The 15,893-nt window shown below is 47.7% G+C and overlaps 1 protein-coding gene across 2 annotated transcripts in view; it reads left to right on the forward strand.

Moving 5' to 3' along the window:
• Positions 1–216: 216 nt before the first annotated feature.
• STUM (stum, mechanosensory transduction mediator homolog) overlaps positions 217–15,893 on the forward strand; it is a 63,361-nt gene continuing 47,684 nt past the window's right edge. Inside the window, exon 1 of one of the 2 annotated variants that reach the window (XM_043923913.1) lies at positions 217–667. In XM_043923913.1, the coding sequence (XP_043779848.1) occupies positions 469–667 (199 nt within the window). In that variant the 5' untranslated portion in view covers positions 217–468. The remainder of the gene's footprint in view (positions 668–15,893) is intronic. The other variant, XM_043923914.1, reaches the window with a different exon arrangement.

Here is a 15,893-nt window from a genome sequence, read left to right on the forward strand (position 1 = left end):
GCGGAGGTCCCCGCCCGGTTCACCTGTCTGGGGCGTGAGAGGTGTGTCCGTGCCTCCCAGTATCTGGACAGCCAGCTCCCTCCGCGGTCCTCTTCTACTGGCTTCCCTCCGCCCAGGTTTGTAAGTGGTATTTGGGGGGCGGGGGGATGTGGGGGAGCGGAAGGGAGGGCGGGGAAGGGGCCTCGCGGGGAGGGGCGTCGGAGCGCTGTCACCGGGTGTCACGCCGCCCTCCCCGCCCCTCCGCCGGGGGTGTGGGAGCGCAGCCGAGCGCGCGGCAGAGGGCCGGGCGCGTGGGGACGCGGGCGTGCGGGGTTCCGGGCGAGCCGCGCCGCACCCGGAGCGCGCTGGCCGCCTGAGCTCGGCGCGGATCCCAGTGCCCGGAAAGCCGCCCGCCACCCGCCCCCTGTGCATTGGGCGGCAGCCCCGGCCGCGGCAGCCCGGCTCCCGGGGAGGGGAGCGCGCCCGGCCATGGAGCCTTCGCACAAGGACGCCGAGACGGCAGCGGCGGCGGCGGCCGTGGCGGCGGCGGAGCGGGGGGCGTCCTCGTCCAGCGGGGTGGTGGTGCAAGTCCGCGAGAAGAAGGGCCCCCTGCGCGCCGCCATCCCCTACATGCCCTTCCCGGTGGCCGTCATCTGCCTCTTCCTCAACACTTTCGTGCCGGGACTGGGTAAGAAGCGACGGCCGCGACCCCTTGCGCCCCGGGCCCCGGGAGCTGAGGGCGGCAGCGGAGGGGTTAGGGAGGGACCCTCGGGCCGCGCCCACGGGCTGCAAGTGCCGCGCCGGCGCTCCTAGCGCCCTCTGGCAGGTGGCAGAAGCGCGTGGAGGGGGCGCCCGGAGGGAGGAGCAGGGCTCCCTGACACGCCTTTCACCTTCTCCGACCTGGGAGCCAGGTGATCCGGCCTCGAGGAGCCGGAAACTTTGACGGGAATGTTGGAGTCTGCCCGCAAGCCGCCCAGGCGGCTCTCTCGGCCCCGGCTAATCCTGCCTCTTCTCTCCGCCGCGCGTGCCCTCCCACGAGCTCCATCCTCCGAGGGGCGCGGGGCCCCAGCAAGACCAGCGTTGGGGCCGCGGGTGGGGATGACCAAGCTCCTGGGCATTGGAGAAGTCTGGTCGAGCTGGGGAAAAAAGGGAGATGAGTTGGGACAGAAGACACCCCTCAGCCCCGCCTGCCTTCGCGCGGTGAGGGGCGTGTGGGGGCGAGAGCTCTTTAGCCAGTCTCCTCCACCGCCTTCCGGCGTCCGGGCGATTCCAACAGCACCCCCGCAGGACACAGAGGCGAAGAGGGACGATTTTATTAGTTTAGATGCCTGTGGCTTTGAACCGCACTTGGCCAGAGCTGACCCCATAACTCCCCCCATCGCTTCCGTTCCTGAGAACGTGGAGCGCCCGCGGGTGTCGGACTTTGGCGGCCTGGACGGTCTCTGATGGCACCAGTGTCCCAGATTTTAAAACAGAGGCCCATCACAGAGATAGGAGTGCCCAGTGGGGGCATAAAGGGAGGAAATGCGAAGTTTTCTTGACCCTCCCTCTCCTAACCCCACACCCAAATCTGTCTGCATCCCCTCCCCGCTCACTCCCAGCTTGCCAACTTGGCACCGGCTGTTCTTCCGAGCTAAGAGCACCCCACCCTCCAATTCCGCGCGGGACTGGGGAGGCAGGCACCTCTGTGCCCAGGAGAAAAGCTTGCCGCTGCAAGGCTCCAAGTTCCCAAGAACAGAGGTCAGCTAGAAGTGGCTTTCTGTTTTGCTTTGGCCTTTCTCACGGCCCGCTCTTAACCAGCTTTGCAGGGGTTTCTGGGGTGCTGATAGCCAAGATCACACCCACCCACGCAGGTCGGGTTCACTTTCCCCTTCCTGCTCATCTTTCTGCCCCCGAGGGGGAGGTGGGGGGGATGCTGCTGGAGAAGTGTATGTGTCTGAGCAGACGGCTAGGTGGCCTTCAGTTGGGAGTCCGCTTGTCGCTGCCTTCAGCAGCCTGGTTGGTGGCATCAGGCCGGCTCTCTGTGCACGTGCAGACCCTGTGAGAAGGGAAGCCGAGGCTAATTTAGCTGTGTCAGAAATTCCCACCTGCTGGAGTGAAAAACACACTGCCAGTCCATCTCTCTGGGGATGTGAAGATCACTGGCAGGGATGTGTCTTGATTCTCCTTTTCTTTAAGTGGTGAGGTAAATGCCATCTTATGGTCTTTGAGGAAAGAAGCCCATTGGTGCCAGGTGGGCAGAGCTACATCGAGTCTCTGCTGGGTCAGGCCACAGCCCTGTTCATCTGGGCACCTCCTGGGTCTGCCTGACTAGGTCCCCTTCTCACCCTTAGGCCCGCTGCCACACCCCCTGCCCTCCTGCCAACTCCTCCCCCCTTTCCCCCAGTTTTTCTCTCTTTACATAGGTGGCTGGGTGATAAAAAAATCTTACCTACCAATGCAGGAGGCACAGTAGATGAGGTTCCATCCCTGGGTTGGAAAGATACCCTGGAGGAGGAAATGGCAACCCACTCCAGTATTCTTGACTAGAGAATCCCATGGACAGAGGACCCTGGCCGGCTACGGTCCAGAGGGTCACAAAGAGTCAGACATGACTGAGCATGCATGCCCGTGCCCTTGATAACATTTTATTGCTGTTATTGTTAGATCAGAATCCTATGGGATTTTTGTAAGAAACCTTTCTAAGAAGCCAGAATAAAACAGAGAGAGAGAGAAAAAGCAAACTACAAAAGTAATAAAACAGGCTGAGGTGAGCCATGGGTACACAGACTTCTGAATTTTCAGTGACTGAAAATCCAGGCATTTTATTGTTTTGTATTGGCTGTCATTGTACAACTGACTGGGTGCATGGGCCCCTGCCCCCCACCCCCACCCCACACTGAAGGGAGTTCTTGATCTTTGCTGGTATTTCTCATCTGTCAGTCAGGGATGCCTGTCCCTCTGGGATGCTGGGAGGATAAAATGAGATTACATAAAGCTTGGGGGCTGGCCATTAGAGAGTGTTCTGGAGACCGTGGGTCCCTCTTGCTCTTTGACCCTCTGCAGAGCTGAGCACTGGTCCCATCTCTGGTGTATGGGGGGGGGGGTGCCCTCTGGGACCTTTCTTCTGAGTATTTATTGACCTCTCTGCTTCCCTTGGCCTGCAGTGGAATCCTGGACAACAAAACAGCACAGGCAAAATCTCCCTCCAACTGACCCTGTTGGGGTTTGAATGTCCCCAGCACTTAGAAAAATTTCCCTTGGCTCAGATCCACTTCTCCAGGTCCTCCAGCTTATCTGATGCTCTTGTGAAAACTGAATATTCATGTCTGGCCCTGCCCTTTGAGGAAATGAAGCTTCTTTTAATCTGTTCACTCTTTCATTCGACAAACACAGAGCACCCACTGCGTGCCTGGCACTGGGGATGTGATGATGAATAAATCAGTCAAGATGTCATAGATTGTTGAGGAAAACTGATGCAAACGTTGTTTAAATTTGTTATTGCTATAATGGCAGCAGGAACAGTATTTGAGCAGTAATTGATTCTTCCAGGGCTGGGATGGGGGTTCAGAGGATGCCTCCCAGAAGGAGTAGTATTAGGTTAGACCCTGCTAAGAGTTTCCATCATGTGGCTCCAAGCACTTGCCATCCTCACATCACTCCTGCTCTCTGGAAACTGGTAGCAGCACGGGTCCGAAGAGCTCTTCTTTTTTCTGGAAACTTCCTTGACTGCAAGTGTTCTCCTCATTCGCAGATGGGATGGGTGTGCCAGTGCTGGGCTGAATGAAGGCACCACTTTTCTCTGACAGCATTTCAGGTTCATCCAGTCTACAGGACCCACCATGGAGAAGCCCAGTCCTTAGAATTTCCTGGCACTGCCTTGGTCCAAGCAGAAGGGCTGTTGGGGTAACATACCATCAGAGGGATGTTTCCTCTCTTGGGGAGTCAATGGGAAGGGGAAGTGATTTATGGTCATTCTGGATCCTCATTGGAACAATACAAAATGAATTTGAAAAGTGGATGATGGTAGTTTCCTGTTCAGTGAAACTCTAACTAACAAAGACCATGGCTGATACTTTCATAGTCCAACAGGTATGGCATTTATAAGTATACACAATTGCTCATACATGTAGTGGAAGTTCACTGTTATGCCCCACAGTGGCCAAAGGGTTTATCTATTTGTTTATGAGAAAAACTATACTTTCATATTTGAAAATTGTTTCTATCTTGATTGACTTGGTGAAATGAAAATGTTGATAACTCTGTGGCAGGGAAAGTGGGACAGAGGAGAATTTTCACTGTCTGTTAACTATTCCATCAGGTTAATGTTGGCTATTAATCTACTGTTGAATATTCATAAATAATTAATCCCCCCCTAATATATTGCCTGCTCTTTGGTACTCAGCTAAGATCTCCTTTTCCTGGTCAGCACGTCACAGGCTGGCTCAGCTTCTCTCTCTTTCCTTTAAGTCTGAGCCTGATGATGAATCATGCCCTGCCTTGTGGCATCTTTTGTATTGTTACCTTTTTATTACTGTTACAAGAGTTTATTCTTTGTCTATCCAAGTAGATTGTAAGTTCCTTAGAGCAAGAACCATTTAAAGTCTCTCCTTGATATAGTATACTATTTATAGAATGCACACTGACCAACCAGAATTATATTCCTTGAATAGGCATTAGAGATCGTCTGGTCCAAGGCCTTTATTTTATATAGAAGTGAGGCAGTCCCAAGAGTGAAAGAACCAAGGAAGTTTACATCCTAGTCAATCTTTTTAAGGAAATCATTTGAGGATGTATCTCAGCAAAACAAGAGAGTAAACCAAAAAACAAGGTATGAGATCCAGGGAACAGTGTATCCAACTGAGAGCAGCCGTGAAAAGCAACCCAGGATAAAACTGTTCAGCAAGCCTGGAGGGCAGTCCATCTTCATTGCTGTAGGAGAGCAGAAGGCTCCAGGAATGAGGTTTCTGAGGAAGATGGGAGAAGGGGACATTCCACAGAGTAGAGTGTATCATTGGTACACTGTCAGAGATTAAAGTGGTGATACAAAACAGAAAGCAAGAAAAACAGAAGGCAATTAGTAACTGCAGGAAAGACAAAAAGCTATGTAAAAGTATTAAGATCTCCAAGTGAAGCAACCTACCCAATTACATCAGGAAGTCAGTAGGCTTCAAAAAGAACAGAAGATTCCAAACACGAAATGAGAAAGAGTTTGAGGATATTAGGGATATGATGTAGAAGGCAGATGTTTCTTCTATCAACAATTTAAAAAAAAGAAAAAATAACAACTTTGGGAAAAACAAAAAAACACTGTATTAAAGGTATAGCTTAAATAGGAAGCAAATCAAACTGTGACCTGGTTTTAGGCAAGTGGTGGAATATAAGAAAGGCTCTTTTAAGTGCATAGAGTCTGTCTGTGAACAGTGGTGCCCAATATGGGTCTCTTTGATTCTGTAGTGAAGAGTATTTGCTTAGTCATAATGATATAAATGCATCTCAGTGGTTTTTAACTTCTAAAACCAACCACAGGCAAAGCCCTGAAGGCTACTTAATAATAGCTATAAAGGTGGATGTAAGATTTTTTCCCTTGGCAATATAAAATTAAAAAAAAAACAGCTTATAGAAATTGACAGGTAAACTGTGATAGAATAAATTGTTATTTCCATTTATCCACTGAAAGATAAGCTGTGACTTTATAGATAAGCTATAACCAACCTAGACAGCGTATTAAAAAGCATAGACATTACTTTACCAACAAAGGTCCATCTAGTCAAATCTATGGTTTTTCCATTAGTCATGTATGGATGTGAGAGTTGGACTATATAGAAAGCTGAGCGCTGAAAAATTAATGCTTTAGAACTGTGGTGTTGGAGAAGACTGTTGAGAGTCCCTTGGACTGCAAGGAGATCCAACCACTCAATCCTAAAGGAAATTGGTCCTAAATATTCAATGGAAGGACTGATGCTGAAGCTGAAACTCCAGTGCTTTGACCACCTGATATGAAGAACTGACTCATTGGAAAAGACTTTGATGCTGGGAAAGATTGAAGGTGGGAGGAGAAGGGGATAACAGAGGATGAGATGGTTGGACAGCATCACCGACTCAACGGACGTGAATTCGAGTAGGCTCTGGGAACTGGTGATGGAGAAGGAAGCCTGCTATGCTGCAGTCCATGGGGTCGCAAAGAGTTGGACAAAACTGAGCGACTGAACTGAAAGATGATGTCACATACCCACTTAATGCCATGATTCCTGTGGGAGGAGACTATTTCCTTCCCTGCCCAGTGTTATCAGGCCTGGCCATGTGACTCACTTTGGCCAACTGAGTGAGTGGAAGTGACATATGCTGGGCCTGAACAGACATTTTCAGAGGCATTGTGAGGTTCTGCCATTGTTCTTTTCTTTCTCTCATGAAAATGGCAGGTCTCAGATGTGCTCTTCTACCTGGTTCTCAGAATAAAGAAGACAACAGAAGCAGGGCATGACCTGTCACATGAGTGAGAAATAAACCTGAGTCACTGAGATTTTTCTGCTGTTGTGTTAGTGTTGTTATTTCCCAACACAACCTACCACAACTGACTAATGTGTAGAGGGTAGGGTAGAGGTATGAATACTCTCATAGGAAGTAAGTGATCAAGACATGCTGTCTGAAGTTGATAGACCAAGAAATAAAGGCTACCAAGGAAATCAGCAGATGCACTGAAATAGTAATGTATCAGGACAATGGGGTCATGTTGGGATAAGAATGGAAAGGAATAAGGAATGATAAAAGTAAGCTAGCTCTCACGCATCATAGCAGAAAGTCAATAAATGACATCTATAGTTGATAAGACAGAAAATGCAATACAAGCATGCTTTGGAGATTAGGAAAACACCATAAGCGTTGCCACTCTTTCTGATATCATCAATCTTCTTTTGTTGAATGACTCATTCTTAGCACATATACATACTGAAATTGTCTCTCATCTTTTAAAAATAGGCTCTCTTGATCCTACCCTTACCTCTGCCCATTGCCCACCTCTCCGTTCCCCTTTATGGTGCAGTTCCCTGGAAGGTTGTCTAAATTTGTTGTCATCAATCCCCCTTCAACCCACTCTAAGCATGTTTTTACCTCCATCACTTGCCTAAACTGTGCTTATCAGGATCACCAGTCTCCTCCAAATTTGCTGAATCCAGTGGTCATTTCTGTCTTCATCTTCCCACACTTTGCAGTTGCATAGGACACAATTGCTCACTCCCTCCTTGAAAACACTGTCTTTACTTGGCTTCTGGAACACAACACTCCCTAGTTTTCTTTATACCTTGTGAATCTGTCTCCATTTCCTTTGCTCATCTCATCAGCTTTTAAACTTGGGAGATCCCCAGGCACTCGATCTTCTTGATCTTGATTTTCTCTTTGATCTTGTTCTCTTTTCCGCCCCCACTCTCCCCTCTGATGTTCTCGCTCAGTCTCCTGGCTTTAAATTAAATCCTCATGATGATAACTCCCAGATCCAGATCTCCAGCTCAGACTCTCCCCTGACCTCCAGACTCTTATATCCACCTGACTTCTTCTCAACATCTCTCCTTGGAAACCAAAGGGCATCATAGACTTAACTGATCCAAAACCAGCCTTCTGATTTTCTTCCCCAAATCTGCTTCTCCCTCATCTTTCCCCGTCTCAGCAATGGCATCCTTCCAGTAGCTCAGGCCAGAGTCTGGGATTCATCCTTGACTCCTCTTTTTCTCATACCCCACGCCCAGTCTGTCAAGAAATACTTGGCTCTGCTTTCAAAATATAGTCAGTATCTGATCATTTCTGCCTACCTTGTGGCTGCCTTGCTGGGCCAGTCCTCCATCTTCTCTGGAATGCAATGGCCTCTTAATGGGCTGCTTGCCTTTACTGACCTTGTTCATAGTCTGTCCTCAATACAGCAGTAAGAGCGATCCTTTAAAAATCCAAGTGAATCAGATCCTGTCACTTGGAAACCCTCCAGTGGCTCTCATATCATTCAAGTAAAAGCTCATGTCCTCGTCATGAGCCATCAGACCCTAGGACAAGTATAATCTAAAATTTTCTAGTACCTACGTTATAAAAAAGAAAAAGGTGAGATTATTAGTATACTGTACTTAACTGTTTCCAAAATTTTATCCTTCAATGCATATCAATATAAAAATTATTGACAAGATATTTTATGCTTCTTTTTTTTGTGTACTAGGTTCTCAAAAATCTGTTGTGAATTTTACACTGGCATTGAATCTCAGTTTGGACTAACCCCATTCAAGTGCCTACTAGCCACGGTGGCCGTCATATTGGATAACACAGCACCATTGTGGTGTGGGGGACAGCATCTCTCCCACTGTCCTTCTGATTTCATCTCCTCTCCTTCTTGCTTACTGTACTTCAGCCCACTGGCCTCTTCATTATTTCCCGACTACGTCGGAAGCATCTTCTCACCTCAAGGCTTTTGCATTTGTTGGAGTACTTGTTCTATAGACATCTATGTGGATTCCTTGTTCATATCCTCTATCTTTGCTCAAATGTCACCAGCTCACTGAGGCCTGTATTGGTTTGTTCGGGCTGCCATGACACATACCATGGACCGGGTGGCTCAAAGAAGAGAAACTGTCAAAGATCAAGGTGTTAGCAGCATTGGTTTCTCCTGAGTTCTCTCTCCGTGGCTTGTAGGTGACCACTTTTTCTGTGTGTCTTCACAGGATCTTCCTTTTGTGTGTCTTTGTGTCCACATCTCTCTTCTTACAAGGATACCAGTCATATTGAGTTAGAGCCCATCCTAAAAACCTCAATTTCAGTTATTTACCTCTTTAAAGACATCTCCAAACACAGTCACGTTCAGAGGTACTGGGAGTTAGGACTTCAGAGGGGACACAGTTTAGCCCATAACACCTTCCAGATGATCTTAAGAGTGTGGCTTTCTCTGTCATCCCCAGACTTCCTTTGTTTGGCGAGTTTGTGTTCCTTAAGAGCACTGTCTCTATCAAACATCTCAGCTGGAGCACAGACCTGCCAACAGCAGGAGGGGCATGCTGTAGAAGGCACCGAGTCAGTTCTCCTCTGCTCGGCATGCTCCTGGGTCTACACTTGAGTCTAACACAAACTTCCTCTGGATCACCTGCTGACTGACCATGTCTGCTCCCCACAGCACCTCCAATTCTTGCAACATCTCAGAAGAAACGTGGATGCAATTCATGTTGTTGAACCTGACCTGGTCACTCCTCAAAGTGTCACTGCCCAGGCTGTGACCCCACCCACGAAGGGATATGTCCCACGGGAGACTTGCTGAACAGGTGTCACTTGGCACAGTGACTTTTATACATTGGCTTGTAAGTGGTCCTGCAATGTACAGGTCAAGGGGAAGGGTAAATACAGCGGGTGACCTGGAGGGCACTGGACTAAGTCACATCTCTAGTGCGTCAGATTCACAAAGCCCCAGGGAGTTAGGAGGCCCCAGAGCTAGATCTGGTTCTTCATGTGTGTGTAGTTCTGAGCCCCTTCCTGTCTGAGCCTGTTTCCCCATCTGTGAAGTGGAAATAATCCCTACTCAACCATCTCACAAGGCTATCGTGTGCTGTTTAACCACGAAGCATTCCATGGTCAGAAAGGGGGTTATCACTACCAGTTAACATGAACAAAATTTCCTTTGTTTCCAAGATCAGTCCTGGAGTTTTCCTCTCAGTGTCATTAGGGCGGGCAGCCGAGCCCTAAGCAGGGCAGGCTTTATCAACCTCTGGTCCCATGTAGCTCAGAGCCAAGACCTGGGACCTCCTGCTGGGCCCTGCCGATCTCACACACTTGACATGCTGGAGGCGAGGGAGGAACAGTGCCTGGCCTCTAGGGCTTGGTTTACTATTTATGAGAAGGTTCTGCATTATAACCCCCAAATCCTGGGCTTCTGCGAGGCACATGTCTCTGAGGACAACTTTACCATTTGCTAAGAGGCTGTGGGAGCATCAGGTTGGTATGTGAGTGTGCATGCAAGTGTGCGCACACACACAGGCACACACACAAATACCCCATAAGTTTTACCTGATTATCTTACGATGAAAGTTGGGCAGTTCTTAGGTTTGTGCTTAAACTTCCCAGTTCATGAGTCCAAGGAAACCATTCATTCATCTTGGAGGCCACATTGGTGGTTTGTAGCCTTGAAACCCCATCACCTGGGCAAGAGGTAGGCTTGGCCTTGGGAGAGTGTATTTTTATTGAAGTATAGTAGATTTATAATATTATATTAGTTTCAGGTATGCAAAATAGTGATTCAGCATATTTATAGATTATACTCCATTTAAAGTTATTGCAAAGTGTTGGCTGTATTCCCTGTGCTGTACAATACATCCTTGTAGCTTATTTTATACATAGTAGTTTGTATCTCTTAATCCCCTACCCCTGTCTTGTCCCTCTGCCTTTCCCTCTCTCCACTGATAACCACTAGTTTGTTCCGTGTTTCTGTTTTGTTATGTTCATTTCTTTTTTTAGATTTCACATATAAGTGATAATGTTACAGTATTTATCTTTGACATTTCACTAAGCATAGTAACCTTCAGGTCAATCCACACTGTTGAAAATGACAGAATTTCATTTTTAAAATTAACTTTATTGAAGTATAATTGATTTACAATGTTGTGTGAATTTCTGCTGTACATAAAAATGATTCCCATTCTTTTCCATTGTGGTTTATCAGAAGATACTGAATATAGTTCTCTGTGCTATACAGTAGGACCTTGCTGTTTATCCATCCTATATTTAATAGTTTGTATCTGCTAATCCCAAACTCCCAAGTCTCTGCACACCCCCAATGAAACCACAAGTCTGTTCTCTGTCTGGTGGATATGTTTGATAGATATATTCATTTGTGTTGTATTTTAGATTCCACATATTAGTGATATCACACGGTATTTGTTTTTCTCTTTTTTACCTACTTCGCTTAGTATGATAATCTCTAGGTCCACCCATGTTGCTGCAAATGGCATATTTCATTCTTTTCTTATGTCTGAGTAATATTCCATCATATATATATATACCACATCTTCATCCATTTGTCTGTTGATGGATACTTATGTGCGTTTATTTTATGAAAGGTCTTAAGTTCATTGAATAGTCATTTTTCTTGAAAAGAATAAAATGACATGAGACTAGGGCTGTTCTAGAACCTGGAATGTGTAGGGTCCATGGCCAGGCCTTCTGTAGGCTTTGATCTTTACTGAATGAGTTTAACCCTGAAGCCGAGAATGATTTGGTGTTTGCGGAGAAGAGCCTGTCACTTGTCCTGAAACTTCAGTAAAGAAAATGGTCCACCTTTCCCAGGGTCAGGAAGCTTTAGGGCCATCTGACCACTTCAGTTTACAGAGGACAGGCCTCCTCCAGGACCCAAGGCTTTTACCCACAATCTCACATCACTTTACCCAGCCCCAGGCCTTCCTGCCCACCTTGGTGCCTGGCGCGTGTGTGTGTGTGTGTGTGTATATGTGTATGTGTGTGTGTGTTTGTGTGTGAGCTCACGTGTGTGCTCAGTTGTGTCCAACTCTTTGCAACCCCATGGACTATAACCTGCTAGACTCCTTTGTCTATGGAATTTTCCAGGCAAGAATACTAGAGTGGGTTGTCATTTCCTTCTCCAGGAGATCTCAACCCAGGGATCGAACACACGTCTCCAGAGTCTCCTGCATCAGCAAACAAATTCTTTACCACTGTACCACCTGGGAAGCCCTATACTAGAGGGTTAATTACTTATTTGTCAAATTAAATGAGTGTGCAGGTATTATAAAGACTGATGAGGGCTGCAAGGGACAACACATGACTCGTCAGTGACCACATCCAGTCCCATCACCAGGAGTCCCTTCTTCTCACTGCCCCAGCCTTTCCCCCTCATAAGCTTTACTGAGATATAGCTACATACTGTAAATATCACTTTCAGCATGGGCAGCTCAGTGCTTTTTTAGCAAATTCAGAGCCTCTTGCTCCTTTCCCTGTCCTGCCTTCCAGTCTCACCATTTGGCCACTTTCTGTTTAGAACCTCGGAAGCTTCCTGTGACAGGAACACCTTCAGGCAGGTGCTTCTGAGGAAGGGAGATTGTTGAGGCACCTTTTGGTCATGACTGCCTCCACGTTCTGCTAGTCAGGGATCCGCGTCTCAGAAGGCGAGGCCCAGATGGGCGAGACACGAGCCACCTGGAGGCTTCCGGAACAAACATTGTTTGGGAGGTTGTCATGTTTTATTTTCTGTTTTGTTTTAAAAAGAAACATCTCACCAAGAAGGAAAACTTTCTAAGTGAAAACACAAAAACACCGCACCGGTGGTAGAAGTTGAAACGTGGGCCGTTTCTGAGGTGGAAATGTCCCCTCTCCCTGGGGACACATGGGCTCTGGCCCTGGTCGTGGATGTTGCACGGGCCTGAGAAGAGTCACCCTTCGGCCAGGCGGCAGAAAGGCACGCCCATAGCACCTCAGATGGATGTGGGTCTTCCTGGGCTACAGCCCAGTGCGCCTATGGTTTTAATAGAATTTCTATGTTAGCAGATTAAGCCCATCTCTGCCCATAGCTCAGCTCTGCCCATTTCCTTCTGCTTCTCTGAAACCTGCAATAGCTCTCTATTGTCCACGGACTAAATTCACATTCCACCTTGGACCCACCAGGATTCAACAAACTTCACTTCTTCTTTCCCTCCCTTTAATTTAGTCAAACTGAACCACATGGTTTTATGGTGCCCCTCTGTACCCCTGCCTGGAGCATCCTCCCACACCATCACATCTAAATCCTGCCCGCCTCCCAGGCCCATCTCCAATGCCCTGCTCTTCCAAGCCCTTCTTGACCATTCCCATGTGGGGTGCTCCTCCTTCCTGGGACTGTCAGGCCATTTAGGGCATTTCTCTTGCTTTCCTTAAATTCTGTTCTTCTGTTGTCTTAACCTTTGTACCTGAATCATCTCCCTGAAGGATGGGGCCATGCTGTATCGCCTTCCACCTCCCACAGCACCTGGCAGGGTCCTGTAGGCACTTGTCGGAGGGGAGATGTGTGTGCGGCTGACTTCTGGGTGTGAGGTGGGGTCGAGAGCACATCCTCACTCCCTTAACCAGGTAAATGTGTCCCTTACCCAAGGGACACGGGCGTTCATGTCAGTTCTTAGCCTTCCTGGCTCAGAAGGAAGGGATTCAGTTCCCAGGTCTGAGACGGGACTAGAGGAGGGCTGTGCCACAGCAAGGGTGTCTCTTGAGGGTCCTAGGTGTTCCAGCTACTTAGGAGAGGGATGTGGGGCAGAGGCAGGATGCTGGCCTCCCCGTCACTGGGCCAGAGGGCTTGCTCTGGCAGATTCATTGAGGACAGCCACCATGGGACTGGGATGAGCCGGGTCAGCAGCCAAGGATGGCTACGTGTAGGTGGGGAGGGAGGGGGGAGCAGGGAAGGCAATTAATCTTAGTAAACCATTTTAATAAAGATTTGTTTGGGCAATAGCCATCAAATTAAATCTAGGGGGATATTTTGATGAGAAGCAGGATATCTGCATGATCTTAGAGTGTTTCTCCACAGAGTGCTTCTTAATTGCAAGAGGAAGAATCATACAGTGGAGAAACCAGACAGCCTCTTGGCTGGGTGAACAAAATAACATTACCTGGACCTTGAAAACCTGCTAGATGAAAGAAGCCAGTCACAAAGGACCGTACACTATGTGATTCCATTTGTATGATATGTCCAGAATAGGCCAATCCGTAGAGACAGGAAATAGTTGTGGGGGAGGAGTGATGTGGTTGGGAGGTCAGGGGCAATAATTGGTAATGAGTATAGGGTTTCTTTTGGGAGTGACAAAAACGTTCTAAAATTGATCAGTGGTGGTGGTGACACCACCTGAATATGCTGAAAGCCATTGCATGATTAAATGGGTGAATGCCACGGCATGTGACTTATATCTCCATAAAACTGTTTAAAAAACTAGCATCATCAAGGATGGACAGACAGACATTGCATGCCTCTGGACGTGATATCCTGAGAGGGACACAACATTACTTTTGTGGCATTCTAACCAGGGGTGCATAATACTAAATCTATTCATGAGGAAATATCAGATAAGCCCCAAATTGAGGGACATTCTACAAAATACCTGTCATGTGGTATTTCACAATATCATCACTGTGAAAGTTTAAAGGATACAAAAAAGCATGATCATTAAATATAAGGTATAATTTTAAGGGTATTGGATTCTGTACTGGAGGGAAAAAGAATACCAATAAGGACATTACTGGGACAATTGACAAAATTGGAATATGGACTGTAGATTAGAAAAAAACATTGTATCTATATTATGTTTCCTAAAATTGGTAACAGTGCTGTGGAAACCTAAGAGAATACTTTGTCTTTGGAAACACACTAAAGTATTAAGGAATAAAAAACCATGATGTATGCAGCCTGTTTACAAATGGTTCAGAAAAAAAGATAATAATATGTAAAGATAAAGAGAGAGAAGGACAAAACAAATCTAGTCCAGTGTTAAAAAACTGGTAATCTGGGTAAAGGGGAGACAAGATTTTTCTGTATTATTCTTGAAACTTTTCTGTTAGGTTTGAAAGTATTTTAAAATAAGAAGTTAAAAATTATACGGTTCAAAGTCGAACATTCTGAACTCATATAGTTTGGGTATAGCAGCTGCACCTAAAGCCAGGTGGCTACACCCAATGTGAGTGCTTTCCTTCACTTGAGGTCTGCCAGCTCTGCCTCAGTCAGGGACCACCTGGGGCCATGGGAAAAAAGTCATGGTACGAGGTGGCGTTGGCTTGCAGGCCCCAGACCCCCAAGAGGGATTTTCTCAGGAATGCCAAACATTAAAACCCCAAGGTGGTGCAGAAGCTTACTGCAGCCATTTGGAAGTGTGAGTCATTCCTCTGCTCTGTCAGCACATCAATCAGGAAATACAGGCTTGGTTATAATGAAGCGAGTTTCTGGGGAGGCTGGGGCCGGTGGGCAGGCATAACTGGCCCGCCCTGCAGTGGCTGGTTGAGACTGACCGGCTGCCTTCCCAGCCTTCCCTGGGGGCCCGTCAGGCATCTGAGTGCTTCAGCCGGAGCTGGAGTAGGTCCCAATGCTGCAGAGCTATTTTGGAGAAGTCTTTCTGGTATTGGTAATTCCTCTTTTTGACATCTCAGTGTGAAGTCCAAGAATCACTTGTGGACCTCAAAGAAACCAGCCTCAAGCCAACAATCAATGATTGCACCACGCTAGGAGGGCATGGGAGAGCCGCCCTTCGCCCTTCAGCCTGGGCTGCTCTGAGAGGTCATATGGATTGAACGTAGAAGTGGAATCTTTCCAGGGATCACGCTGTGGCCTGACTCAGGAGGAGAAAAATAAACATAACCATCTTAGGCCCTACAGCTGGGGTTCTGTGGTTCAAGGCAGAAAGGGGGACAGTGGCTGATGTACGAAAATTCCCAGGTTGGGCGTGGTCAGGTTCCCAAGGTCTGGGGCCTCAGTGCCTGTGGTCTCTGGACTCTTGAGTCCATTCCGAGGAGAGGTGCCTCACCCTGGGGCTTGGGAATCGGTTTGGGGTAAAGAAAAGCAAAGAAAAGCCATGACCTTGGCAAGATGCCTGATTGCTTGGGCCCACACTTGGGTGGGATGGCTGTGTGTTTTATTTTCCCTGCCGGCTTCTCCTCTGAGCTTAATGCAGAACCTCCCACAAGGTACCATCAGTGTTCCTGCGTGGGTTGCCCTGAGGACTAAGAGCTGGTCTGCCCTGTGCCAGGATGTAAGGACTTGGAGGTAGACTCACTCATTCCTTAAAGGAAGACCCAGGAAGGAAGGAGTGAGCAGTTACATCTCCCCAGGGCTGTTTGCATCCCATCGTTTCATATTCTGCATGGAGTCCGTCACCCACCACCCCTAGGTGTCAGGGCATTGGCACTACCACCAACCATGGGGGAGATGCACTTGGTTCTTAGTGTAAGTCTGAAGA

This window comes from Cervus elaphus, chromosome 14, assembly GCF_910594005.1.
Source record: "Cervus elaphus chromosome 14, mCerEla1.1, whole genome shotgun sequence".
NCBI lineage: Eukaryota > Metazoa > Chordata > Mammalia > Artiodactyla > Cervidae > Cervus > Cervus elaphus.